This window comes from Phaenicophaeus curvirostris, chromosome 9, assembly GCF_032191515.1.
Source record: "Phaenicophaeus curvirostris isolate KB17595 chromosome 9, BPBGC_Pcur_1.0, whole genome shotgun sequence".
Classification (NCBI taxonomy): Eukaryota; Metazoa; Chordata; class Aves; order Cuculiformes; family Cuculidae; genus Phaenicophaeus; species Phaenicophaeus curvirostris.
The window spans coordinates 8,322,255-8,350,139 of record NC_091400.1 but is presented as its reverse complement, the minus strand read 5'-3'; the positions used below and the strand labels follow the sequence as shown (position 1 = coordinate 8,350,139).

The window sequence follows — 27,885 nt, the reverse complement described above, 5'->3', positions numbered from 1 at the left end:
CTTATTTAAATGGAGTAGAATAGGACCTCTATAGGCTGTTCTGGTTTAGTCAACGTGCTGGATGGAAGAGATACCATCCAGAGGGACCTCGGCAGACTTGAGAGGAGGGGCTGTGTGAGCCTCATGAAAGCTAAGTGCAAGGTCCTATTCATGGGTCAGGGCAACTGTAGCATAATTACAGGCTGGGCAGAAAATGAATTGAGAACAGCCCTGAGAAGAAGGACTTGGGGGTGTTGGTGGGTAAGCTCAACATGAGCTGTTAATGGGCACTTGCAGCCCCAAAAGCCAGCCATATCCTGGGGTGCACCAAAGGAAGTGTGGCCAGCAGGGTGATTCTTCCCCTGTGATTTGCTCTCATGAGACCTGCATTCAGTTCTGGAGTCTTCAGTACAGGAAGGACATGGATCTGTTAGAGTGAGTCAAGAAGAGGCCACATAGATGGTCTGAAGGCTGGAGCACCTCCCATACAAAGACAGGCTGAGAGAGTTGGGGTTGTTCAGCCTAGAGAAGAGAAGGCTCCAGGGAGACCTTAGAGCAGCTTCCAGTGCTGAAAGGGAGTCCCCTTTCATCTTTTATCTGTAAGAAAGATGGGGACAAACTATTTGGTATGGTCTGTAGAGACAGGGCAAGGCGTAATGGTTTTAGACTAAAAGAAGATAGATTTAGACTAGACAAAATGAGGATAATTTTATGATATGGGTGGTGTCAAGATGTCCCTGCTTCTACAGGGTTGTTGGACTAGATGACCTTCAAAGGTTCCTTCCAACCCAACCCATTCTGTGGTTCTTTGAAATGTCATTTTTTGTTGTTTTCTTTTGTTAAAGGACAGCTATAGCCAGCATTGATTGCAGAATTCATTCTGTGCGCAGATCGAGTGCTGGAAAGGGAGTGGTGAAGCCACTTAGTTTAGTTCCTGTGAGAATATATGATTTTTCAACTTTCTGCCTCCAAAGACATGGCCCATTTTGTATCACAGGTTGGGGATTTAGTAGTCTGTTTCTGTTTCTTGCATTTAGGTAAGCTCGATAGATGCTTTTAAAAAGCAATTTATGTTTATTTATTTGCAGTATTCTTAGTGGAAGTGGATTATCCAGATAAATAGAAATGAGGAATTATGAAACCGATATAAACCGCTCTTTCATTTCCAGTGGATGTGTATCTGATCCCTGACAGTGGCCAATACCTGATGTTTGAAAGGAATATTTTAAGGCTTCCACAAGTAGTAGATAGTGCTTTGATAACTGATGCTGGGGTTTCTTTTCCCTAACGTCATTTAAATATTTCATTTGGGGATTGATTTTTCTCTGTACTATTTCAGCATAGCTTATTATTGCACATGATCATAGCGTGGCTGTTGTTGGGCTCTCTTTTGTCCAAGAAAATGACAATCAGATGTAATCACAGGCATATTGTTTTGATATTTTGTGTTTGTTAAGATTAAGCACTGAAGGATAAACTTGGTGGACACTAGGGTTTAGGGAAGTGAGTCAGATTAGATTTCTGAATGTACAGCAAAGGGAAAAGCATTCCCAAGAGCTTGTTCTGCTGCCTGTCCAGTTTTACAATGCACTGCAAAGCTGGCCTTTTGTTATCAAAGGCTCCTGTGCCATGAAAGTTATCATACATAGTTGGTAACAGGAAGCTGAGCACAATGCTTTAATTCAGCTGAAAGATTTTGCAAATGTCATCAGTTGGGAAAGGAAATTGTCACCATGTGGTCTTAGTTAAAGTCTGAGATAGAAGTGTAGTTGTGTTTCGTCTTGTGGGTTTTTTGGTTGCATATTGTAATAGGAGAATAAAGGGTAAATCGATGCTTCATGTGTGTTTTGGAATGAACAGCAAGGAGAAGTCGATACACAATAACATCTGCTTTCTTGTTTCTGAATTAGTTTAACAAAACAGTTTATGCATGCAAGTCTTGCTGTTAATGTGTAAAATGGAGATCCAATTTGCAGTGCGCCAGCCCAGAAGATCCCCAGATGGGCTTTTAAAGAGTTAATGTTTAGTGCAGTGTAAGGTGACATAAATGTAGCTTCATCCTATCAGACTTGAACTTGCTGCTATCCTTTCATGTAGATGTTCAGAGGCTTCATGGACTTGACAGACTCGGTAACAGTTCCTCGGTACTGTGTTTTCCGTGCGTTATCGCTGCAAAAACAGGCATTTTGGACAGCTTTTGGCTAATGATCAGTTAAATATCAGTTATAGTATCAGTGAAGAAAAAATTTTGACTTGGCAGCGTGATAACAAGCCTAGATGAGAGACTTGTTCTTAACTGGGTTGCTCAGCTGAGTTATAACACAAATCATCTTACCTCTAATATCACTTTACCCTGAGTTAGCCCTTTTCAATATGCCACTCTTTTTTTGTCAGTATAGAGATGCCGTGTGGCTGCGGTCCTTATGCTTCTCCTGCCTTAGGCAGCAGTGTAGAACCTTCGATGGGTTGAAACCAGTAAACTAACCTGGTAGAGACCTGCTGATTGTAAATTTCATATCTATGTGGATCCCACGTAGACTTAAGCACAATAAAATATAGTGATGCCTGTCAGTTCTTTTTTAAATACACCTTATGCTTTTATACACAGTGAATTGTCAAAGTAATATTAAATATGAATAACTAAGCTTTTCAATCTGTTGTATCTGCTTAGCAGTAGCAGCGCCCTGTCCCTGGAAAACATTAAGACCATAGTATCATAGAATGGTTTGGGTTGGAAGGGATGTTAAAGCTTACCCAGTTCCAGCCCCACTGCCATGGGCAGGGACAGCTTCCACTGGATCAAGTTGCTCAAGTGTTAAATGAATGGATAAAAACAAGTGCAGTGGACAAGCAGGATGTTTGGTTTTGAGGAACACCCATTCTTCGCTGGTAGTGGTTACCTGAATCAGGAGAGAGTAGCCAAATCCATTCTGCAAGTGTTTCGTTAAGTAGCTGTCATTGATTGTGTGATCCTCCGTAGAGTTGTTCTAAAAGCTTGTAGACCCGACACTTGGGGACATGGTTTAGTAGGCATGGTGGTGTTGGATTTCATCATCTTAGAAGCCTTTTCCAACCTCAGCGACTCTATGACTCTATGATTCTATGATTTTTAGTGTATTTTTTTTAATGTGTTTTCTCCTGTAATCTTCTTTGCTCTCTGAAGAGCAGAACAGAGACAGGTATGTGTGGCCACTGCTGAGGCAGTTCTTGTGTATTCTCTTCTCAGCTAAGATAACAGCAGCAAGATTAGATGAGCTTCACACTCCCATGAGTGAGCTCAGAAAATACTGTCTTCCTTTTGCTCCTGGCTGTGGTGCCTTGGTTCTTCTGAAATGCATTGTGCCAGTAGATGTGATGACGTTAGTATCTGAGGTCTTTTTTTTTCATTTATTTTTAGTCCCCAGAAGATATTTAGCATTGAGAAAAGGTGCATGACATGGGGCTTGAAACCAGATAATCTTTAAGATCCCTTCCAACCCAAACTATTCTGTGATGAACTAGTGGTGCACTACAAGTGTGGATGCCTCTGCTTTCTTATACAATGTTTTAGTAGTGGTGGCGATTGTGTTTCTGGGTTTAATGTTTTCAACGTCTTGCTGTTCTGCAGCACCCTTATGCAGCAAGAGAATAGATTTTGTTGCCATTGGAAAATATTTTCTGTAAGCTATTTGAATATAATAAGCTGAGATACTTTTTAAGGACTAAAACATGATTGCTTCAAAAGCCACAAAGTAACTTTGCACTACCGCTTTTTAAAGCTCAGCAAATTTTATGTAGTACCTGAATTATTAATGACGATAAATAGGAGGAGGAAGCCCTGTTGTCCTATGGGTCTTGATAAGTAGTAGTTGGTGTACTCTGCAGAGCAGGGCAGCTCCTCCTGAAGCAATGGGTGAACCGGTCCTTGGTGAGGAACACTACAGGGAGAATGGTTTGTGTCAGTATGCCCGGAAGATGACTGCCTGTTTTGGACATTTAGGTAAAGAAATTAAAGATGTGCATGTGGATTTTTTGGTCTCCGACATGTGGATGAAGTGTTTCCTCAAGCTTACAGTCAATAGCTGAGTGTTTTCTACTCAGCCTGCAGTCTTGAGTAAGTAAGTGTGTCAGAAGTGAAAAAACTGCCAATACGAAGTAATTTTAACACAAGTACAGAGCTTTTGTTTCTTTTCTCTGTGTGAACTTGAATGTTAGAATGTCTTTTTTTTCTCTTTTGCTTTTTCAGTTATTTTATTGCTTGGATAACTGTACTTCTTGGTGTAAATAGATATAGTGCTTGCTCATTTTTCATTTATATGAAGGCTTTTTTTCCCCTCCTTGCTGTCTGTATTTGTGAGAGTTCTTAATGGGAGAAGATGATAATACTGTTGCCTTGGACAGATGCATGAAGAATCATTTGGGGCTATCTACCTGTACAATAAATGTGTTACCTTTTGAAGTGCTATGAGGGAAATTTTGGTTTGTTTCACCTTGGTTTCTATGGGTTTATTTTGTTTTCTTTTTGCAGCAAGGTTTTGCTGAGCTGGTATGGCTGACCTCAGTTTCTTGTTTTTTTCGATTGGGGTTGTTGTTGCTTTCAGTACATGAATGAAGTCACACTGAAGTGCATTTGCAGGAAGTTTAATTCTAACTGCAGAAGGAATTATAGACAACATTAGTACACTACACATTTCTGCCTTCTATTTAGCCAAAGGGTCGGTTTAACCCTCAGTTTTGCTCAGGAGGGTGGAGGGGTATTTCTTCACTATGATTTTAGCCCTTAGTATCTAATATTTCCTACAATTCAATGTTTACTATTCTCTTGTTCAGTTTATTTGTGGACTGCACTCACATTTTTTTGTTCTGTTTTAGGAGTGTAAATACAGAAGTCTTTATTCCTGGTTATATATGAAGCATAAGAGGTTTTTTTATCATCTGGGCAGTCAAATGATTTGATACATTCAGAAGGAACTGAATAGTAAATGGTCTTGAGGTGGCAGAAAATATTTATAAATAAAATAGTTATGAAGTTGGCAATGAGATAAACTGTTGTAAGTAGCTAGTTTGTCTAATTCCTGTCTCATATTCGGTCCCTTGTGAAAACCAGCGGTCTGGGAAGGGTCCATACCTCAAACTGTGCTCTGTGCAGGCTCGAGTCCCCAGCACTGATTAAACACAGCTTTGAATTGGCAGTGATTTGAAAATACTTTGCTGTTTGACAGATACTGAGGAAATTTCCTCAATGCTACTTCCAGGTCGGGCACCCTGGGTTCCCGAGAATGTGTTTCAAGAAACATAAGGACAAGGTTGTGCCCTTGTGTTTTCCACCCTTTGCTTTTTAGTAAGAATATTAGAAATCAATCTTTTTCACTTAATCCAGTCCTTGACTTAAGCAGTAGGAGATTGCCACTGTCTTTTTGATTCTGGCTAAGGCTGAATCCCAGTGTGTGGTACAAGGCTGTCTCAGGCCTTGTCCTTAACCTTGGATACAAGGTTCTGACCCTCAAACCAGCTGCTCCATACAGCCCTTCATCTGATCCAGGAAGCCACTGTGATGGTTCATGGTCTTGTTTTGCCCATTTCTACTTCTTGCCCTCTTATATTACATATTAACAGGATGCAGGCTCTTTAAGACCTAGCTTGTACTTAAAAAACAGACAAAAATCATACTGCTCTCTGTTACAAGCAGCAGCCTGTATGTGGTCTTTGAGACTGCAGTTATTGGACAATGAAAGCAAACACCAGGGCTCAAAAGGGGCACCATCGAGTAGTCTCTCAGAGAAAGGAGGACCTTGTTTTTAATTAAGCAGAAGCATTTACAGGGACACAAAATGCTGGTGTATATGGGGCTGTCCCCATGGCCAACACCAATCCCATGCATCTTAGACTGGACTGCACTTCAATATTTGAAGGAACATTGGACCCTTCTACAGCAGTCACCGGCTGACTGGATATACTGTGGGAAAAGGATACTGTCCTCTGCTGCCTCTCAAGCCAACGCTGGAGTTACACAAGTCATGCCTGCCAAGTGCAGGAACAGATGCCTGCTTGGGTGAAAGAGGATTCAGCTTTTTCTGCCTTTGCTCTGCCCTTTCACCGCTGTCGCTTGGTTGCAATTCTTCAGACATTACAGGAGGTAACAGAGGGAGGTACAAAGGGAGGCTCTGCAAAGGGACCTGAACAGGCTGGACCGCTGGGCAGAGTCCAATGGCATGAGGGTTAACAAGGCCAAATGCCGGGTCCTGCACTTGGGACACAACAACCCTGTGCAGTGCTACAGACTGGGAGAAGTCTGTCTAGAAAGCTGCCTGGGGGAGAGGGACCTGGGGGTGTTGGTTGACAGCGACTGAACATGAGCCAGCAGTGTGCCCAGGTGGCCAAGAAGGCCAATGGCATCTTGGCTTGTATCAGAAACGGCGTGACCAGCAGGTCCAGGGAGGTTATTCTCCCTCTGGACTCGGCACTGGTGAGACTGCACCTCGAATCCTGTGTTCAGTTCTGGGCCCCTCACCACAAGAAGGACGTTGAGGCTCTGGAGCGAGTCCAGAGAAGAGCAATGAAGCTGGTGAGGGGGCTGGAGAACAGGCCTTATGAGGAACGTCTGAGAGAGCTGGGGTTGTTTAGCCTGGAGAAGAGGAGGCTGAGGGGTGACCTCATTGCTCTCTATAACTACCTGAAAGGAGGTTGTGGAGAGGAGGGTGCTGGCCTCTTCTCCCAAGTGACAGGGGACAGGACAAGAGGGAATGGCCTCAAGCTCCGCCAGGGGAGGTTTAGGCTGGACATTAGGAAAAAATTTTTCACAGAAAGGGTCATTGGGCACTGGAACAGGCTGCCCAGGGAGGTGGTTGAGTCACCTTCCGTGGAGGTGTTTAAGGCACGGGTGGACGAGGTGCTAAGGGGCATGGTTTAGTGATTGATGGGAATGGTTGGACTCGATGATCCGGTGGGTCTCTTCCAACCTGGTTATTCTATGATTCTATGATTCTACGCAGGCGCAAGCTGCAAGTTAAAGGAATCGATAGAGGTTTTATGTAGCCTCTATAGTGTGTGATTATGTGAGAAAAGACTGCTCTCTCTTCTTACTGCTGCTACACTTCAGATCACGCTGATTTAGTACTTATACCTAGACAGTGTAATGTCTGTCTTGGTGAACATAGTTAGAAAGTTGGAATCAGAGTTAATCTCAGGGCATTGTGTGCTTTTTGCCTCACCTACCTCTCAGGGCAAAGTCCACCTGGAGGTGTTGGTGTGGCTGGATAGTTGGCACTGCGGTTGTCACATGTCAACATCCTTTGCCAATTATCCAGCGACACACATATAGTCTTCGAGTAAGCTGAGATATATACTTGTGTTGGAGTGCAACCAGCCCTCTCCGATGAGTCATCTTTCTGCTTTCAGCACAGAATGATGATACACCTTCACCTGAAGTGGTAGAAGCTTTTGGAGATTCAGAAGATAAGTCTTTTCCACTGAGTGGCTCTGCTGTGCAGAAGAGTAGGTTGTGAAATCTGGGAGAGATTGAAAAATTGCTTCAGAGCTTTACTTCCTAGGGGGAATGTTCAAAACACAACATTTGCTGATATTTCTGATTGGATAGAAGCTACTCTAAGGCGGATCTCAGATTGCTGTATTTATTGAACCGGGTCTTCCTCAGGTATATATTAGCATTAAATTTAGTGGGGCTGATTTATTCCAGCTTTGACCCACTTTGTCCATGACTGATTAGAAACCCCAGGAGAATGGCTGTTGAAGGGGAACTGTGATTTCAGGCTTGTTTTCAAGATCACCTAGAAGTCCTGTTACTTGAAAAGCGATGACCTCATAGGAGATGTGTAATAATAGATGATCAAAGTCTGGACTTGTGAGTTGATATGTTCTCTTTAAAACTGTAAATAAAGCAGTCTTCTCTTCAAAGCATGTTCCCATCAGTAGACAGTACTTGAACTCTGAGTTCTGTGGAAAGAGTTAAATGACAGTTTCCCACTGTGCTCAGTAAGCCTATTGCTGTTTATTTTTTCACCTTCTAATTTAGCAAAGCCTTACTGGAACCAGAGCAATTATCACACCAGGTCATTTTTTCAGGTATAGCGAACTTATGTGTGTTAAGGGGAATTGAAAACCTTGGCCAAACACTGTCTGCACAGTTATCTCTGTGAGTTTGGCTGAATAAAGAATCTGAAGTTGTCTCTAAGTAAGGCGTGTTTTGGGGTCTACCAGTGCTTTAGAGAGGATGGTTGTTGGTTTAGACTTTTTTTACTCTTTCACTTTGGAATTTCCTGTGCCATTCCAGTGCCCAGTTGATGGTTAACTCTACCCTTACCCAGGGAGAAATATTCATTAGATGATTAGATTAGCCAGTCACTGGAATTGGATTAATGTAAATACTTCTTGTAGGTGAAGCAGGAAGGGCTGGCTCAGTATCTGCCAAGTTTCTCCTGTCAGCTACACAGGAAATTGGAGAGGAAGAGCGTGAGCGAAGCAATCCTTAGTAGTTAGGGGAAAGCTTAAGTGCTTTTGTTTGGAAAAGACAGTGAAAGCTGTGGAAAGGATTTCTCCAAAGAAATCTGCTTATGAAGTAGTGCTAGCCAGCCTCTGTACGTTCCTCAGAAAAGGGGACGAACGTGCTCTGCCTTTACTGTGACCTGTTCACCATAGTGCATGGACAGACCTGGCATGGAGCAGGAGCATGGTAGATTAAAAGCACAGATGTGCATGTGCAGCTTAAGATGATGATTCTCCCATAATAAGATTTTTGACACAGCAAGGTTTTTTTATTTTAGAGTAATCCTCTTACCTACCTCTGTTACGTTCTTTCTCCTGTCCTGGATATTAATCTGATTTTCAGATACTCTTTATGGTTTTTCTTCCAATTTTTGCATTCCCAGAGATGAGTTGCATCTGATTACAATAGTTTTAGATGGCAGTCACCTGATCAAGCATACTGCCATAATCTCTTGAAGATAATCACTAAAAATAATCTTCCTTAATCTCCTTTGCTGGATAAGAGAAAAAGAGAAGGATTGTTAAGGACAGTGTGCCGTGAGTAGTAGACTGACTACATACACTACAGGTTGCTTTTCCTAGCTTCTTCTGGATAGAAATGTTGTCTTTTCCCATCTTGAACAGCTTTGGGAAGCTGTGTGGATCCAGTAAGACTGAAGAATTGGTGCTGGAAAAGGTGAAATTCCGAAATTCAGTCAAAAGGATGTCAATTATTGAGGATGGGGATATTGCAGAGGTCTTGTATCTCATTCCTAAGCAAAGCTTGCTGAAGCAACTGCCCTACTTGAATCCAGATGACTACTACTTATGTGAGAGGTTACTTGGCACTGCTGAGGATCTGGGTAAGTGAGAACTGCCTTTGGATCTTGAATTTTGGTTGGTGAATAGGCTAAATTGTTTTACAGCTAGCTTATTTTTTGTGTGGCAGCAAGATGCTTTGTGGCAGCAAGCGTGTTTAGATGTGGAAAAATATTTTATCACTGACAGACAGGAAGGAAAGAGGGAGAAAAAGCCGAATTATAATCTGATTAGTCAAAAGTAGTTGGTGGATACAGATACAATTCTCTATTAGGTGACTGTTGTGGGAGAAAGAGGGCCTTAAGCTGCAGAAGTACTCAAGCCAGGAAAACACTTTTTGAAAGCACAAAATCCTGTGGTGTGCTCCAGAGCTTTCCTATGGGCGTTATGAAACTATATGCCCTTTTATTTCTTTTAAACCAACTGCCAAGTAATTTCATTTGAAGCTGGCTCAATTTTGAATTAGAAGAAGTGATTAAATGTCTGTGTTCACCTTCTTCTTGTCCCTTGTGAATTTATTAGATTTCTGTTGGAGCTGTTATCCAGGTACCTCCTTTTCCTGGATAAGCAGTCATAATTTATTTAGATGCTCTTTGTGTGGAAGCCAGTCCATGCCCTTGAATTATCCATTTTCCCTTTATTTTTCTAGTTCTTCTATAACCCTTGGAAAATTGGGGATTGTAACTGTATTCAACATGCAGCATAATGTGGGTGTATGTACAGAGTTGTAACAATATTCTTTCTTTGTCCCAGTAGTTCCTAAAAATTCATTTGTGTTTTTAATTAATATTGAGCACTGGTTTATTCCTTCATACAGCTATCAGTGGTGGTGGGACTTACATATGGAATTCATCAGCCTAACTAATTTTTACAATACATTAAAATTTGATTTAAAAAATTCCTGGAAATTTTTCTTTCTGGAAACTCCAGTCTATGAAATTGGCTGTAAATGTTAGTCTGAAGATTTCATCTAAATTTCAAAGACATTCTCTTCTAGGACTTGCTTTATGGACCTTGAATTTGATAACCCAAACTGTTTATGTTGTGGAATTCTTCCTGTACTTAGCAGATAGAGAAGACTTTCACACACTTGTCACTGATCATCTCCTAAAAATGTTAATTTTGAGTGTTTGCATGTGGTAGGCAAGTATTTTTCAAAGATCTGCTTTTAAGTTTGTTTTTTCATTAGTGCCAGGTAACGATTCTTCTTCTGTGCAAATAGCTCTTTGCTAGTCAACTCTGTGCCCAATGAACTTCACACTGTAAGAGTAATACTGGCCAAAACTCATGTGCTGTTTAGGATAGTTACTGCTCCTGAGTAATCAGTCATTTTAAAACTAAAATTTTAATTAAGATTTTGCTAAAACACAAGATATGTAATATCTGGTTGTGAACCAGAAAAAGCAACTGTTGTTCTGCCTTGCCAGCCCCTCCAGTTTTTCACGTTGATATTCTGGAGAGAACTTCTACAGACAGTTTAGGAATTTTTATAGATCACAGTTTAGAATTGAAAATAAATTCAATGAACAGTGTCCAGCTATATGATCAATCCATGTGGGTCTCTAAAGAAATTCATTGCCATTATAGCAGGCTGGGAGCCACCTTTTTGCACAGCTGCAATTTTCTCCTAGTTCGTACAGGGCTTAAATCGATCTAGAAATCTGCAGTATTGCAGTTTTTCACTCATTTATAAGCAGTCACTAGGACAGTAGGGCAGGTTCTGATGAGCATTCTGCTGTGATAGGTAATACTTAACAACAACTGGGGCTTTTTTATTTCTTGTCCTACAGTTTGGGTGATTCTTGTGGCTGCCCCATCCCTGGAGGTGTTCAAGCCTAGCTTGGATGGGGCCTTGGGCAGCCTGAGCTAGTGGAATGTCCCTGCCCATGGCAGGGGGGTTGGAACTGGATGATCTTTAAGGTCCCTTCCAACCCGAACTGTTCTATGAGTCTGTGATTCCATGATTCCATGATTCTATTCAATAGGATGGGTGCTGTGGTCCTAATTTCCAGTGGCATGAATATGCTATCTAGGAGGTTGCAAGATGTCTGGTGTCTCAGCTTTACTTAAACAACAATTGGAAACAGAACCTCACTTGCTTAGAACAAAAAATAATGGAATGGGTATTGAAAATGGCTTGGTTGTAAATGCGGTGTGTGTCTTTAAGATACAAAATGCATGAGTCTGTGTGTTAGGCCACGTGTCTGCTTGGGGATTATGGTGCCTCAAGTACTGCAAGATTTAGCAGTTTATATACCCTGCTGAAAGACAGTTTGCTGTCTGTGTTTGGCTTTACAAACGGAGATTAGAAATTGTGCTGTTCAAGGCATTTGGAGACACACTAAATATCTTCCTTGCTGCTTATAAGTGGAATCATAACCATCAGGAAAGGCCCATATTTTAGGGTTTTGGAAGGCCAGGAATTATCAGCAAGTGCAGAGCTATTCAGTATTCAAAAAGTGAGTCTCAGTCTGCGACTTAACCTGTGGTTTTCTTTCACTTAGCACTTGTATCATGAAATTCCATCCTCTTCATAGGGGAACTTTGGAAGTTAAACTTGTCTCATGAGGTTAAATGCTGGCATGATACTGAGAGTCAAAAATAGTCTAAAAGTGGAAAAAACCTTCAGAAATAAAGAAGGAAAGGGGTTCTAAAGAGGCTTTGAGTCACTGAAAGGAAAATGCAGAATGGGGGTCTTTGGGTTCATTTGGACAAAGACTCATTTCTAGGGTGAGTGGCAAGGGTCTGCTTCCCACAAGAGGGACTGCTAGCCAAGAGGTTTGCTGCAACCACATCTGTCTCAGCCTAGAAGGTTCAGCACATGGCTTTGATTCTCTGGAGGCCAGACTCTGGTACAAAGGATTCTGTGGAAAAATATCAGGTATTGAGGACTAGCATAAGTTGGAAGTTGGTTGGTTATAAGAGAGCAGTGGAATCTTGAAGAGAAAATTGACTTGGAACTGTGTGATGTTGCTTCTTGTATGAGATACTGTCATCTGTTGCTTGTGCATCCAAACTGATTACTTTCTGGATGGGACAGTGGGATACACCTGAGGGAAAGGAGATAGATACCATATAGCTAATCAACCTCCTCTATGAGTTTAGTAACTGTTTATGTAACAGCCTTATTTTAAAGCAGTGCTTGTGAGAGTGGCTGCTTGTGTCAGATCAGTTGGATCTAAGGCAAGACAGAAGGAACATGAGAGGATGAGAAAGGCATGGGTAGAATCCGGAGGGCATGAAAACAGCTCCGTGATGAGCCAGGGAGTAGGCTGGATTGGTGTGGGAAAATTTATGAAGCACTGAGACCCTGTGAGAAATAAGAGTCTGGGAGAAGGAATGTCTGGTATTTCTGTGTGTACGTTTGCAGGGAGGGGGGATCCAAGAGATCCACAGGGTGATGTGAGGGAAGGCAGAGAGGTAAGGTGGTTTTGAAAGGAATGGGCTTTACAGATTTGAAATAAAAGATCCAATTATAAAATACTAGCTGCAGCATAAGCATTTTAATCTTTGCCCACTGTTTTATATCTAAGTTCCCACATATCAGCTTACATGCATCAGTAGGATGTTCTTGTGTTGTGTTATGGCAGGAAAGCCAGAGCCCTCGGCCGGGAAATGAACAGGCACTGTTTTCTGCCCCATTGCCATTTTCCATTCTTACTACCAAACAGTCCCCAAGATCACCGTGAAAACTGCACTTTCTTTAACACTGATCCCTGTTGTTATCCGGAGAGCAAGAAGGAAGGCACAGATGGAAAAAAAGGATTCCCATTTTAATCTTTGGTCTTAGTACTGGTGTTCGTAGTAGCTCCCAACATACTGTGTGCTTAGTGTGACTGTAGGATTTTAATGGTGCTGTGTGTGACCTTGTCAGGTGTCCAAAGCGAAGCAATCTCGAGTCTGGCAAGTGGTGATAAGGGAGGCAAAAATCTGGGTTCTCTTGTCATTGTGGAAGGTGGTACTCCTTAGGTGCTGAGAGGTGCTGCACATACTGCTCCTGTACTTCAGATAAGATGGTTCTTCTTTTTGATAGCTTTCTAAATGGGTTCCTTCAAGCTAGTTATCTCTCCTGGCCTCAGTCCTTACAACTTTTTTTTCTTATAATGCAGGCTTCTATGATTGAATAGGGAGCAGGCCTTTAAAGTTTGTGGTAATCCAAGTTTAGGAGCATTGTGTCATTCTTCTGTGGGACAAGGTCCGAATTCAGCATGATCCTGGTAAGTCGGCTAGATGGTTTGAAACCATGCAGTTTAATTTCAGTGAATAAAAGTGCAAAGCGCTAGACTTGCACAGATTAGAAATGGAACATAACTAACGCTACTTCAGGAAAGTACATGGGGGATAATGATACTTATTGCAGTGTAAATATAGATCAGCTGTATAATACTGCTGAAAAAAAAAAGCCATTCTTTTTCTAGGATGTCTTAGCAGGAGATGTGTACAGCCAGGGAGATAAGTTTTCTCTATTTCTGTTACTGAAGAGAACTCTGCTGGATACTCCCTCTGGGTTTGGACATTGCATTTTGAGAAAGATAAAAGAAAGATACAGATAAATTGGAGGGAAACTAGTAGAAGGCAATGAGAATAGTATTAGGGGGAAAGACAAGAAAAGATAAATAGAACTAGGTTTTGTCAGTCTACAAGAATGGAGATAAGTGAGGGATTTAGTCAATCTTCAGATGAATACGATTGATCAAATGGAGATGTGTTCTGCATTGACCTGAGAAACACAGAGATTAGGTGCTTTTGCTACATGGAAGATCCAGTTTATCTTGAAAGTGAGTTCCCATTATCCACAGAGCCAGAGAAGTGGAAGAACAGTTTGCTTAAGAATATTGTGCCATCTTCATGGCAGGTTTTATGAATGTCACAAATTATTTAGGTGTTTGAGCCTACCAAGAACAAGAATATGTGATCTTTTGATTCTTATTCTGTGGTTACAGATCACTGTCAGCTAAGAACCTGATTGAATGCACTGATGTCTTCTTATTTTGTGTTTTTGTCTTTATGAAGCACGTGGTCCTGGAGTGCACGGGGACATTTGGGAAAAATGCATTTCTCTCTCCTTGAAGTCCTATTTTTCTGGGGGCAAATTTGTAGTGTTACAGTAGAGGTTTCTAGGCTTATTGTGCTGTGGGCTTTATGGACCAAACATGTCATCGAGGTTGAATTTTCACCCTGCGAGCAGCCTCTCTCTTTCAGGTGCTTTTCAGCACCTCTGGAAAATGCTTACAAACCTGCTGTGATACCAGCACAGAGCTGGGGTTCAGCATGAAGGGTCACCTGTCCCTGATAAAGATCAGCCAAGTGCAGGTACGCTGGTGGCTCCTGGACTCCTGCAATTGCAGCCATTCTCACAGTGACCATCAGGGAGTGAGAAATCTTCCTTTTGTGCTTGCTGCACAATGCATTGCTGCTACTGTAGTGTTAAATAGCAAGGACTTGTTCACAGACAGTGCTCGCAGGTGGAAGTTCCCTCTCTTATTCTTCTTGCTGACATGAGAGAAAATGCTTTCTTCTTTGCCCTTTACCACGGTAACAGTGCTGATGTGGTTTTGATCTTGCAGTGACTGCACGTGTTGAAGATATAGTTGCTTATTTCATCAGCTTTACCAGGATGCTCCCTTATTAGATCTTAAAAACAAGCAGATGGTTTTGCTCATGTTACTCAAAGATTCACAGAGTGCCTGAAGTGGGAAAAATCACCTGATGTAGGCGGTACAGATTTATTATACTACAGATTTATTATACTGTATTTATTATACTGCTTGTGAAAAAGGCTGAGGAGTGGTTTCATTTTTGAGTAAGAAGTCTGGCTGAAACTCCCCATCTGTGTTAGGCTGTAAAAATTTTGCTTCTGTAAACATGCTTGATTTTTTTAATTAAATTTAACCTGAAAGAGGGTAGATTTACATGAGATATTAGGAAAAAATCTTTTCCTGTGAGGGTGCTGGGGCACTGGCAGAGATTGCCCAGGGAAGTCATGGATATCCCATCCCTGGAGGTGTTCAAGGCCAGGTTGGATGGGACTTTGAGCCCCTGATCCAGTGGGAGGTGTCCGTGCCCATGGCAGGGGCGTTGGAATGGGATGGGCTTTAAGGTCCCTTCCTACCCAAAACATTCAATGATTCTGTGATTCTATGAAATTTAAAATGAAAAAGTAATTAATTAGGACTAGTCTTTAATTTCTTCCCTTTTGCAGTATGTCTGCTCCATTTTTTTACTTAAAATATTCAAACATTTGATGTCTTCTTAACCCTTGGCTCTCCGTTTCAGCTTTCCATTTGCTGTGGGGCAAGTTATTGCCAGTGTTTGCGATCATAGAATCGTAGAATAACCAGGTTGGAAGAGACCCACTGGATCATCGAGTCCAACCATTCCTATCAAACACTAAACCATGTCCCTTAGCACCTCGTCCACCTGTGCCTTAAACACCTCCAGGGAAGGTGACTCAACCACCTCCCTGGGCAGCCTGTTCCAGTGCCCAGTGACCCTTTCTGTGAAAAATTGTTTCCTAATGTCCAGCCTAAACCTCCCCTGGTGGAGCTTGAGGCCGTTCCCTCTTGTCCTGTCCCCTGTCACTTGGGAGAAGAGGCCAGCACCCTCCTCTCCACAACCTCCTTTCAGGTAGTTGTAAAGAGCAATGAGGTCTCCCCTCAGCCTCCTCTTCTCCAGGCTAAACAACCCCAGCTCTCTCAGCCATTCCTCATAAGGCCTGTTCTCCAGCCCCCTCACCAGCTTCATTGCTCTTCTCTGGACTCGCTCCAGAGCCTCAACATCCTTCTTGTGGTGAGGGGCCCAGAACTGAACACAGGATTCGAGGAGCGGTCTCACCAGTGCCGAGTACAGAGGGAGAATAACCTCCCTGGACCTGCTGGTCACGCCGTTTCTGATACAAGCCAAGATGCCATTGGCCTTCTTGGCCACCTGGGCCACTGCTGGCTCATGTTCAGTTGCTGTCAACCAACATCTCCAGGTCCCTCTCCTCCAGGCAGCTTTCTAGACAGACTTCTCCTAGTCTGTAGCACTGCACAGGGTTGTTATGCCCCAAGTGCAGGACCCGGCATTTGGCCTTGTTAAACCTCATGCCATTGGACTCTGCCCAGCGGTCCAGCCTGTTCAGATCCCTTTGCAGAGCCTCCCGACCCTCCAGCAGATCGACACTTCCACCCAGCTTAGTGTCATCTGCAAACTTGCTAAGGGTGGACTCGATGCCTTCATCCAGGTCATTGATAAAGACATTGAACAGGGCTGGACCCAGCACTGAGCCCTGGGGAACCCCACTTGTCACTGGCCTCCAGCTGGATTTCACACCATTTACCACCACTCTCTGGGCCCGGCCAGCCAACCAGGAGACCGTGCGCCTGTCCAGGCCAGAGGCTGACAGTTTCCGAAGCAGAACGCTGTGAGAAACTGTGTCAAAGGCTTTACTGAAGTCCAGGAAGATACATCCACAGCCTTTCCCTCATCCAGCAGCCGAGTCACTTAGTCATAGAAGGCGATCAGGTTAGTCTGGCAAGACCTGCCTTTTGTGAACCCGTGTTGACTGGGCCAATCCAAGTCAATTTGCTTAGTAGTACATCAGTGGATTAGCATTAATCTGCATTAATGTAGCATGGTTTAGAGCAACTGAATTCACCTCTGTAGGGTTCACCCCTCCCTCTCTGCCTAAATTCTTTGTTATATGGTTTCCAATAAACAAGACCGAAATTATGGTTCCTAGTGGATGCTAGCAAGAAAGATGAGCTAATTAGCTTTAACAGAAAGAAATAAGGAACATTTTGTGGTTTGTTGCCTCTGCAGCTATCTACATAGGCAGTTGCAGTGGTGTGAAGATTGTTAAGGGGAACTGAAGCCAAGTTCTCAGTTACTCTCTGAATACATGATACTAATGGGTGCAGGCAGACTGGGAAGAGACAGCTGGGCACAACTAGATTTTTGTGTACAAGGACCTTAAAAGTACCTTTAAAAAGGACTTTTTTTCTCAGTGAAAGGGCAAATAGTAAATGGGAGAAGGGAAGAAAGTAAAGCAGGATTGCTCTTCACCCAGGAGATGCAGAGAAGGTGAAGCTGAGAGGAAAAGAAGATGACAATATTAGAGTGGGCAATCATGATTCCAGTTTTTGCACTATCCTGCTTTTGATGTTTCAATTATTTTCCTATGAAGAGAAGGTCTTTTTGGTGGGGTGCAGAAACAGTGCAGCACCAGGGAATGTGTATCACTGCTTTGTTACCACGGGAATAAGACAGTGGAGCTGTCTGTACTGTTTTCAATGCAAAACATAGAAGCATTAAACGGTAAAATGCAAAAATAGAAACCCAGTTAGTTTATCAGTATACACCAGTACTTTGAAGATTAAATATTGTTCGTTTATTTTCTGAAGTTGGCAAACTCTCCTGCAAGACACGTGACTCTTTCCTTTAGAGCAGAAGCCCTACTTGTTGAAAAAGCTTGGCTGACTATATTAACATTACACTATGTAGTCAAGTTATATCTACTTGGAAAGCATATTTTTATATTTGAGGTCCTGTTTGGTTTATATGATACAGCACTGGACTGTGAAATAGCTGTTGGGAATGAGATACGTTTGCAGGACAGATTTAGGTGCCTTTTTTTGAGCCTTATTTATAGTTTAAAATAGAATCAGAAGAGGAGGAATTAGTCATTTGTCATAGTGAAAACTGATTAGTCCAGTTTAAATGTAAGGGTGGTACATATCTGGTGTCCACATGACGGGTTGCCTCATCTTCAGGGATCACGGCCTATGCTTTACTCTGTTGTATCGCTGAGGTGAACACTAAATATTAATGCTTAATGAGCTACTCTGTCAGGTCTCTCAGCTGCAAAACAAAGAATTTGTTTCTTTGCTCTGCAAATTAACTGATTGGTGGGAAACTGTTTCGATCTGGTGTTTTATGGACCTTCCATGGACAAGTTCTTCAGACTAGCAACTCTTTACTGCACTCCTGCTGAATTCACCAAGCCAAAACCTCCCAGTACAGGGAGGGTGGGGGTTATTCTGCAGAGTTAATCCAATTCTGAAGTGGATTTTCAATATCAAATCTCCTTAACCTCAGGCATGCACAGTAAAGCATGACACTTGCGTATATGCCTTCCTAGTGGGGGATTCCTGCCTTTGTGCAAATTATTCACAGTTTTTAGCAGTAATTGTGGCTACTGTCAGTGATGGTTACAGACCCATGTTTACACTCAAGTTTTTGTCAGCCGCATTGCTAGTTGCAATCATGATTTGTCTGGATGAATTTAATTTATAGCAAGGGAATAGTGATGATTTTATGTGGTAGGGTTTTTTTTAAAGCACTGAGTTTAAAACCCCTGTCATTACAGCATGTTACTGTCCTGTATCTCAGTTCAGTGTCAGCTGTGTGTGCATAGTTCACACAGGTGTTACAAAAGCATGATCTCCTTTCTAAGGATTAGCAGTAACATAAGCAGTTGGAAGCCAGTTGTTGTATCAATAACATAAATGTCTGTTCGGAGGTAAATGTTTGTACATACCTGCAGTCAGAAGATTATCCAGCAGCGAGTTCTGTATATTTTTGGGGCCACTGCAAAGAAGTATAATGTAACCATCTTTTCTCATTTGTTTCCAAAGATGATCTGGAGGTTTCAGGTGCTTTTTACGTAAGTGTGCATGTTACAGGCTTCTTAATGTCTAGAGCAAAGCCAAATACCCTTCTTTCTTTATTTTGTTTAGCAATAAATTAGACATTGTTTTTACTGTTTCATCTGTATTTTGCAGACTATTACTGTTGTACAGAATAGTAGCCTTCCAAGGAAATTTTGCTTGTGAGAACCTCAGAAAATAAAATTTTGTTTTAGAAATCCAGATCTCCTAATGCATCAAAACCTGAGAAATTATTTAATCCCGAGGCGTCTATTCAAAAGAACTGAAAGAATATTAAATGGTTCTATTCATAAAGCACTAAACATCAAAATCCTGGCAGATCCAAATGAATACAGTATGTATTTTACTGATTCAGGTGATGTATTTGGTAAATTTTAATTCCACATACTCTAAAAGAATGGTGGCACATGGTTGTTAACAGTGGTGTTAAGAACACTATTGCAGACTGATTGCATCCAAAATAGCATGATAGAGGCTACAAAGAAAAGCCCAGCATAGTGGAGAAATTGTGGGTAGAACCTAGGCTATCAGGCATCATTTGCTTGAGGATCAGTCTTGTCAGTAAGGAGAATGTGATTATTCCAGGATGTAGGGTTGCAGGACCATGGCATATCCTAGGAAAGAGCCATATTCCTCTCTGGTGGATTTGAGTATGGTTCTATAGACTGTTTAAAACTTTTGATAGAGCAGCGCAGAGGGTCTGAAGTGGTGAGGTCAGTCTGTGGGGCCTTCGTAGCTCCTTTAATGGTTTGCTGGTTCTACACCGGGCAGCGCGGAGAGGAGATGGCAGGCTAAGTCCGTGGCTCAGGCTTCAGTATGAAGTCATGACAGAGCAAAAACTGTGTAGAGGTTATAGAAAGGCTATAGTATCAAGCAGTAAAGGAACTTCCCCAGCAGCTTGCCTGCAGGTTTGGGAATGCTAGTAGACTTACTGAGGGGTCCTATGGGAACCTGGAGAGACAGAAGGGCAGCATGGAAAGAACAGCCTTACTAAACACCTTGCCTCTGTCTTCAGGAGCAAACACCCAGCTGTTCACACCTGGTAAGGGGGACATTGTTGTCTGGGTAAATCCAAAACCCGCCACCAACAGCATCAACTTTGCCCGCATTGGTTGCCTGCCTTCTTTCATTCTGCAGCCTTCGAGAAGCACTGCTCCTTAAGCTGTTTTCAGAAGATGGAAAATGTGTCAGTTGTCCAAGTGGCTGAGGGAGCGGCATCAAAGGAATAGATTGCTAGAGCAGGGAACGTTCAAGAGGAACAGAAGCCAGGAAATATTTAATCGTATAGCTGTAGAGAATGCTAAAACTGGAAACAGTCTGCTTCCCCGTCAGGGCACTGAGACCTCTACTGGGTCACAGGTCTTGTTGATATTATTGGTTTTCCTCTGAGCAGAAACAGTTAAGTCAGGATAACAATTAGAACAGGTTAACTTTTCCTGAAGAGGTGAGAGAGCGGGATTTCCTTCCTGGAGATGGGGTATTTGGCAAAATGTCAGAATCAAGACTTTCTAGAAGCGATGGCTCTCATTTGACCTAGGTTGTATAGTGATTAAGGTGTGGGAGCCTGTGGCAAGCTTTCTTGTCTAAACTGTTTGTGCCAGGCTTTTTGCTGGAAGCAAGGACATTAAACAGAGGCTATGTTCCTGAGTGTTATTTAATAGAAAAACTTTTTCCCTTTCTGTTTTATAGCAGACTTCACTGGTTGATGGACAAGAGCTATTGGTCAGTTTTGAAGATACTGTATGAAAACTGGGCACTGATCCTTCTAAGCAATGATCTCATCTGTGAAGAATGAGAGGAAGATAAAAACAGGAAAGCTAGCTTTTAAAATGAGAATAACAATTCTTAGGTCATGACTAAACTGCTTACTATCTTACACATAATTTTTCAACTTTATCAAGGTACAAGAAAAAGTAAACGAAACTGGTTTAACTCTCTCCCTTTGTGGAGTGCTCTCAGTGTGGCTCTCATGCCTCTTGCTGAATGGGCAGGATATTTTTCACCTAAAATTACAGCAACTTAGGCATGTTATGTAGCTATAAGGTGCTTACTGTGACTCTTCCACCCACACCATGTTCAAGGGAGATTATTTAATTTACACAGTGCAGAATGTTTAAAGAAAAAAGCTTATTTTGCTTTCCTTTAAAATAGGCACCTCTAAATACCAGTAAGTAACAGGGATTTGTTTCTGGAATTGCTACCTATTCCTCTCTCACCTCCAGTTTTGGATATCTGAGTACAGCAGGGTAAATTTTAGTCTTCAAGTTTAAAACAGTGATATTAAAATCAAAAACCATTCTGGTGTAAAAAGATTTTATTTACAATACCAATGTCTGCTCTTTATGTCTCTTTACTTAGGAGTAAATTGCATTTGGCTCTGAAATCTCTGGTATAGTTTAGTGGGGTCTGTATTTTTAAATGTATTTTTATGCACAATTTGTAGTCTAATGCTGTGGTTTTCCATGGTGGAATGATGTGAGGAAAGGCTTCTCTTCAGCTATGAGATGAGATGACATGAGATACAGCAGTGCTAATCTCTAGCACATGTGAAAAATGGAGGTAATGAACTCGGGGAACACAAAGTCCAGATACCGGCAGGCAGCTTCTGTGTCAGCAGCTGCTGGAACAAAAAATTATCATCGTCACAAGGCTTTTGAGGGTGCCTGAAGATGACGGGAAGGGTTAACAGCATCCATACATGTGTATCCATAGACTGTGCTCTGCACATCAGATGAAATATTTATGAATGAAGGTCAGGCATGGCCCTTTCAGGAGGCTCTCCCCTAACTATTTACAAAATACTGCTTGAAAAAGAGCACATCCAGGCTGAGTTACAACCCGCCATCTCCAGGGTGTCAGAAGGGTGACATCATGGATTATGCCCAAGCGTTGGAGGGGTTCAGCCTGGCTCCCCAGTTGAGCCTCTAAGTGCTATTAATAGTAACAGTCTGAGTCATAGAAGCAGGAATGTCAGACTGCCTGGGCTGTGCTTCTCTTACACATTATGCTGCTAACAATAGAAAGCCAGCCTAGATTTGTTAGAATAGAATAACTATTTTTTTTCCATGCATGTGCCTGAACCTCTGTCTCTCTTTCTCTCTCTCTTTGTTGTTTATTTATTAAAGAATGTCACTGAATAAGAAAGATCTTTCGGGTGAGGTAGACTGGCTTGTTTCATTTCTTTCTGTTATTCTGGGTGGCACATATACAACATATTTAGAATTTATTTACTGCAAGTGGTTTTAAGGCTGCGTGTATGCTCTGATTTTTTTCTCCATCAGGTATCAGCCATCTGCTGCTCTGGCTGATGCCTACAGCTTGTTTCTTTACATTTATTTCTCTCTGCCTACAGACAGTAGCATTAAGAAAGAATTCCCTTGTGGAGATGGGAGCTCCAGTTCAAGTCCAGCTCTGGGCTGAACATGGCTTTGGCTTAAGGGTGCAGTAGATGTATGATTGTGCCTCTATCGTGTAACCTAAAGCACATTTTGCACAGAGCTGTGGTCAAGTTGTAGGTATAGCCCGATGAACCTGCCTGTAATCTAGCCCAGAATATCTTTACAGTTGACGCTGTTCTCTAGTGTTGAGGTCACCACTGTCTTTGGTAAATCAATTCATTTTCCTTTGTCATTTCTCCACCTCTAGTCAACGAGTACTGAAATTTACTGTCCAAGCAAAGGCGTGATCGGCGTAGGTTTGTATCGGTGAGGTCACTGGTAGCTAAAATGAGGAATGAAGTCATTTATGAAGAAGGAAAAGGTGACATACAGTACTAGTGACAGAGATTCCCCCAAATCCTGATATTGGCAGTATATGTGTATTAAAAATAATACAAGCAAAGTGTTTTTTACTGGGCATTCAGGGTTTTGATTAATCATGTTTCTCTCATTGGGGTGTCTTGGGGGGTGAAATTTAGGTGTAAGTGCTGCTGTTTCTGTACGCTACTCTCTCCTCCATTCCATGAGTACTTATGGCTATCAACTCAAATGGAATAACATAAGAGGAGTTGTAGTTTACAGGTATTTATTATGTCAGAATACAGTGCTTACCAGGACTCACAAAAATTTCATTGGCTGTGCCTCGAAACCCAGGTGCGCACTGAACAGTGAAAGGTCTCTTCTTTGTTATTTTTAGTGTTCTTTCAAGGTAGTGAATAGAGTCCGTATTCCCAGCTTGAACAGATCATGTGTTACTCTGTTCTGTACTATAGGCAAAAGGCATTGAGAGATTATTTAATAGCATGATTTGCGGTCTAGTAATTGGGATTTGGTAACAGCTTAAAGTAAAACCAGGAGTGAATAAACAGTACTGACCAGGAAAATCACTCTGCCACAGCCTGCTCCTGCATTTGCCCATGTTCATCTCGGATTTCCCTCTTGATGCTGGCTCAGTGTGAGTAAATAAAATGATAGGAAACTCATGAATACCACTTTAACTTTCTGTGTGTGTTGGAACAGCTCTCCTGTTCTCTCTCACATCTTCTCCCTTGCAGTCTTTTGCCAGTCACTCAGGAACAAATCACGTTGCCAGCTCAGTTCTGCGAGGGCAGAGGAATGCAAGGTGGTGTCAGTGGCTGGAAATGAGGGACGGTGGAATTTAGCATTTGTTCCACAGCAGCAGCTGTAGCTGGTTGTTTCAGCACAAGGGGCAGAGTCCACAAGCAGGGTATAAGCTGCTGCTAACTGTAGGAAAAGACCACAGGGGAAGAAGACGCACGAGAAGCAAAGAGGCAGTGACGAACAATCGGACCTGCTCAGATCTTGTGGGGAGTCTGACCGAGGAAGATAATTATCTGGAATTAGCTGCCTTTCTTCTTATTATTATTGTTCCACCTCAGCCAAATACTGCTGGAAAAGAGATTTTGTTGAAATTACTTCAGCTAATTCTTGCTGCTTCCACTACGAAGAAAATTTGTTTGCCATGGTGAAAGAAAAAGGTAATTATGTTTATTGATAGACTGGAGGTGAAATGAACTATAAAACAAATTCATGTGCCAGCCGGAATCACCTGAGGTTTAAACCTGCGTGTTTAAAATGAGGCATGACTGACAGTTGCTGTTTTCCACTTTAGAAAAGTGATGTGCCAGAGCCTGCAGTGCATTGCATTGATTATCTCTGTATCTCAGCTAATAAGGGTAGAAGCTGGAACACACCTAATTAAGGGTGTTGGCACAGTTGGGTTCCTTCTCTGTGGATGTTTATTTTTTTAATGTGATTTAACCCAAGCTTGCTGTTGACTGGTTTTTACCTGTGTTTGCTACAGTTCAAAGAGCTTTGACCAACAAAGTTAGCTTAAAATTTTAAAGATAAACATGGATGTTCAGCAAGGCTGGACTTGAAATGGTCATGTTTTACCTTCTAATGAAAAAAATTGATCTAATGAGATTTCGCATAATGTTTGAATTTTGCAGCAGTAAATTGTATAGGGGTTTCGATTACCTAAAAATAACACTTAAAGCTGAAAAAAACCTGAAGTGTTTACTACTCAAAGAATTCATAAATGGTCATAGGGTCTTTCCTTGCAGTAACACTATATAATTTATTGCATTATGAAGATGTGAAATAAGTTCTGAATTCTATTTACGTGGTGGATTGGATGTGGTTTTGGAACATTATATTATCACAGACAGATTCAGACTTAGTCTGTGAAGAGGAAGATCTGTGCTCTTTGAGGACCCTGTAAAAGATACAGGGGGATAAATTCAAACTAGGGAAGAAACAGAAATAAGTAGTAGCAATGTTGAGCAAGAATGAGCAGGTTTTCAACTATAAACACCCACATTAAGATTTTTTAATGCTGTGAATGGAATAAATTGAGTTAATATTGCTTCATAGATGATTGGATTGAAGACAGCAGGACAAATACCTCAATATCTTGCCATAGTGTCTTAGATGTATTGAGAGAGTTGCAGTCGTAACCGTTGAACAGTCTCCTGATCGTATTTGTTGATGAAAAGCAGTGGCCCAGCAGAGATAATATTGGCTACTTAGCAGATTTGAGATCCATTACTTCAGATTTACTGGATCATTTTTATAATGTCAGTGGTGAACTGTTGACCTGCTACCAGTATCAGTAAGCCATACCAGGGATGATTTAAGTATCACTTTCACCCTAAATCCTTGAAACTGCAAGTTTCAGAATCATTTGAATCAACTATTCCACTTGTCTTTTCAGAAAAGTGTGTTACCATTCAGCTTATCATCCTTGTTGCTTGTTTTCTAATATCCTTTTTGAAATCAGGGTGCTGATTATCTTGAAGTGTAACATTTTTGGCTGTGCATTCAGTTTGATCCTTCGCTAGGTGTCTGCTTCCTGCCCAGCTGATGCTCAGCCTGTTGGGCTATCACTGATCCATAGGGCTGTACCTTAGGAGTGTTCTGTAAATACAGTTTTAGCATCTTGCACCGGACAAGGTGTCATACACCTGTAAGAAAATTAAAACAAGCCTGTCATTTTTATAAAATGAATGAGGGAGAAAACCTCGTAGAATAGTGGGGAAAAGTTGACAATAAATACTTGAAAATGTTTACAAGGCTTGTGTTTAAATTGCTTCCTTTTCCCCTCCTCACCAAGTTTAATGTGTTATTTACAGTGGCTGTTAATATTGATGTTAGCTATCTATTTATATATTTTTTTCTGTTCACACAGATCAAGTACTCGGATAACTAAAGGCTTCTTTAATTTTGTCGTAGTTACTGATATTTCATATCTCGTGGCTGCAGAGTGAGAAAGCTGTTCAGTATTTTGCTTTTCTACTTCAGTATTTTACTTTTCTACCTTATTACTTTCAAATAATAGCTTTAACAAAGTTGTTTTTTCTTAAATTCTTTCGGTTTTTTAGTTCCTTGCTTTTTTTCTCTCCCCCACTTCATCAGAAGGTCAGGAGCTGCTGCTCCTGGAGTGAGCTCTCTCTGGATTTGATACTCTTGCAAAACACAGGCCAGCATAGTACAGCTGGTACCCTCCCTTCCAGCCACTGCGTGAATTGCTGTTTGAACAAGCTGAAAATGCATTTGGTCCAGTGTCATTTCATAACCATGTTCACCGGGCACTGGAGGGGCTGGTTTCAACTAGTAAAAATGCAATTCCAATTCACTGAATTGCGAAACGGTTAGTAACAGTTTTTAGCAAATTAGCATGCTTCATTATGCTCATATTGTGGAATGATTTCAGTGTCTGCCTGGTTAGTTCATACACAAAAAGAATCCTGAGGCCAGGGTGTTTTCTGCTGACACCAAATGGCGCTTCCTAAATTATGTCTGACTGATACCGCATTTTCATGTCTCTGACTGCGTATTATCTATTTCCAATTATGAGCCCCTATTATCTACTTACTCAGCTAAATTATTGTCACTGTGTTACATCCAAGGGCAACTTTCTGTCTTTATATCCTTTAACAGGAAGAAAGTTTACATATGCATATGCATGTCTTATCATTAATTCTCTTCTCCAATTTAAAACCCGTATTGAATAATCTGTATTCTTAGTGCTTCTGTGATGAAGTTGATGTGTGAATTGCGAGCCTGGTAGCTACGTTCCTGGGTGCTGTAAGTGTGGTAGCTTCATGTTTGCCTCCATTAGTTCACATAAGCTGAAGATTCAGCCTCAATTCTTGATTTCTTGGCCAGCTGATAAGATGACTGTCCTAGTGTTCACCTGCTAGTCTGTGAGAGCATATTGCAGAGCTTTGTACCTGATGAGATCTTGGATCATACATGGGAAGACCTGTGGAAGTGGGTTGGTACCTCTTCATGCCAAACTTCTCCATGTTTGGCAAGATAAGAGGAGGAAAGAGGAAGTGTTGGAGACTTACTGGATTGCAGAAGCGGGGACGGAGGCTTTATAATTTCTGTTCTTCACATACTGATGCTGTTAAAGGGTGGGTGCTGGCACCTACTGGGTACCAAGTTGCAGTGAGCTAGATTGTGTTTCTGTGTTCTCACAACTGTCTCTGTGGGTGTTCAGTTGGTGCTGGCTTTCCCAGTAAGCAACACAGAAGATGTAGTTTGCCAAAATATGACGAACTTTTCGGTCTTAGAGAGATTTAGTTCTCTGTTGGATTATTTTCTTACTTTTGATAAAGCATGGTACTGATACCTCTTAAGGTTATGACTAAGAGGACTGGTTTTATGCCTCCAGTAGCTCCAGTCTTGTCTTCTCTTCCATTCACATATGTAAAGAGCTATGAGTCTCCAAAGAAGCTTTTTGTCTAACTTTTGTTGTAAACAGAACTGCTTTAGATGGGATTATCCTTGAAGAACACACAGAACGTTACCTGTATGCTAATTTAAAGGTGTTTTCTACCTGGAACACTGTCTCTCCAGTGTCCTGTGCAGTCTTCCCATTTATTCCCAGTGTGAATCAGGAAAATCCTGAATAATGGGATTGGCTGCTGAGATTATCTCGGTTTTCTGGTTAATGAACCATAGTCTTGATCTGAACTCATGACTTTGGAACTTTTGACCCTAGGTGACCTGGGAAAGTCTCCAAGCTTGTTGCTTTTGGAGCACATGATAAGTTTATGCAATCGCACGTTGGCAGCAGGAGGACTGAGGAGTTTTATTTGCTTTTTGCTTCGGTTTGCTTAGTTTTAAATATAGTTCTGCTTTTGGACAGGGCATTTGGGGGTTTGGTTTGATTAAATCAATTTGCTACCTTGTACAAAGCCACAGAAAAAGCATTTTATAAATATGCATGGTATCAAATGTTAAAAAAATACTCTTGTAATTAAAAATGCTAAACCATAGATGAGTTCTGTGTTGGAGACTCTTAAGGTGACCTTGGGGAAGTAATTTGAACTCTCCTTGTGTTAATCTGTAAAATGAGGATAAGGACATTCCTCTTGTCTGCCTTGATTATTTGAATTAGATGTTTTTGGAGCAGAGAGTTTCTTTTACTTTGTTTTACAGTTATGACAAGGAAATCTTAGTCCTGGGATTTGACTGCTGCCACTTGTAGAAAAGAAAATCGAGTGGTG

At 41.6% G+C, this 27,885-nt stretch overlaps 1 protein-coding gene across 17 annotated transcripts in view; it reads left to right on the top strand.

Annotated features, from left to right (window-relative positions):
* The window catches only part of ABLIM1 (actin binding LIM protein 1), a 204,894-nt gene that overhangs the window by 58,794 nt on the left and 118,215 nt on the right, over positions 1-27,885 (top strand). For 3 of the 17 annotated variants that reach the window (XM_069863733.1, XM_069863736.1, XM_069863737.1), the window contains exon 1: positions 8,988-9,302. The exons of 2 other annotated variants lie outside the window; for them this stretch is intronic. In XM_069863733.1, the coding sequence (XP_069719834.1) occupies positions 9,059-9,302 (244 nt within the window). In that variant the 5' untranslated portion in view covers positions 8,988-9,058. Of the gene's footprint in view, positions 1-8,985; positions 9,303-23,286; positions 23,845-27,885 lie in introns of those variants that run through there. 12 more of the 17 variants (XM_069863747.1, XM_069863738.1, XM_069863730.1 and 9 more) reach the window with 7 other exon arrangements.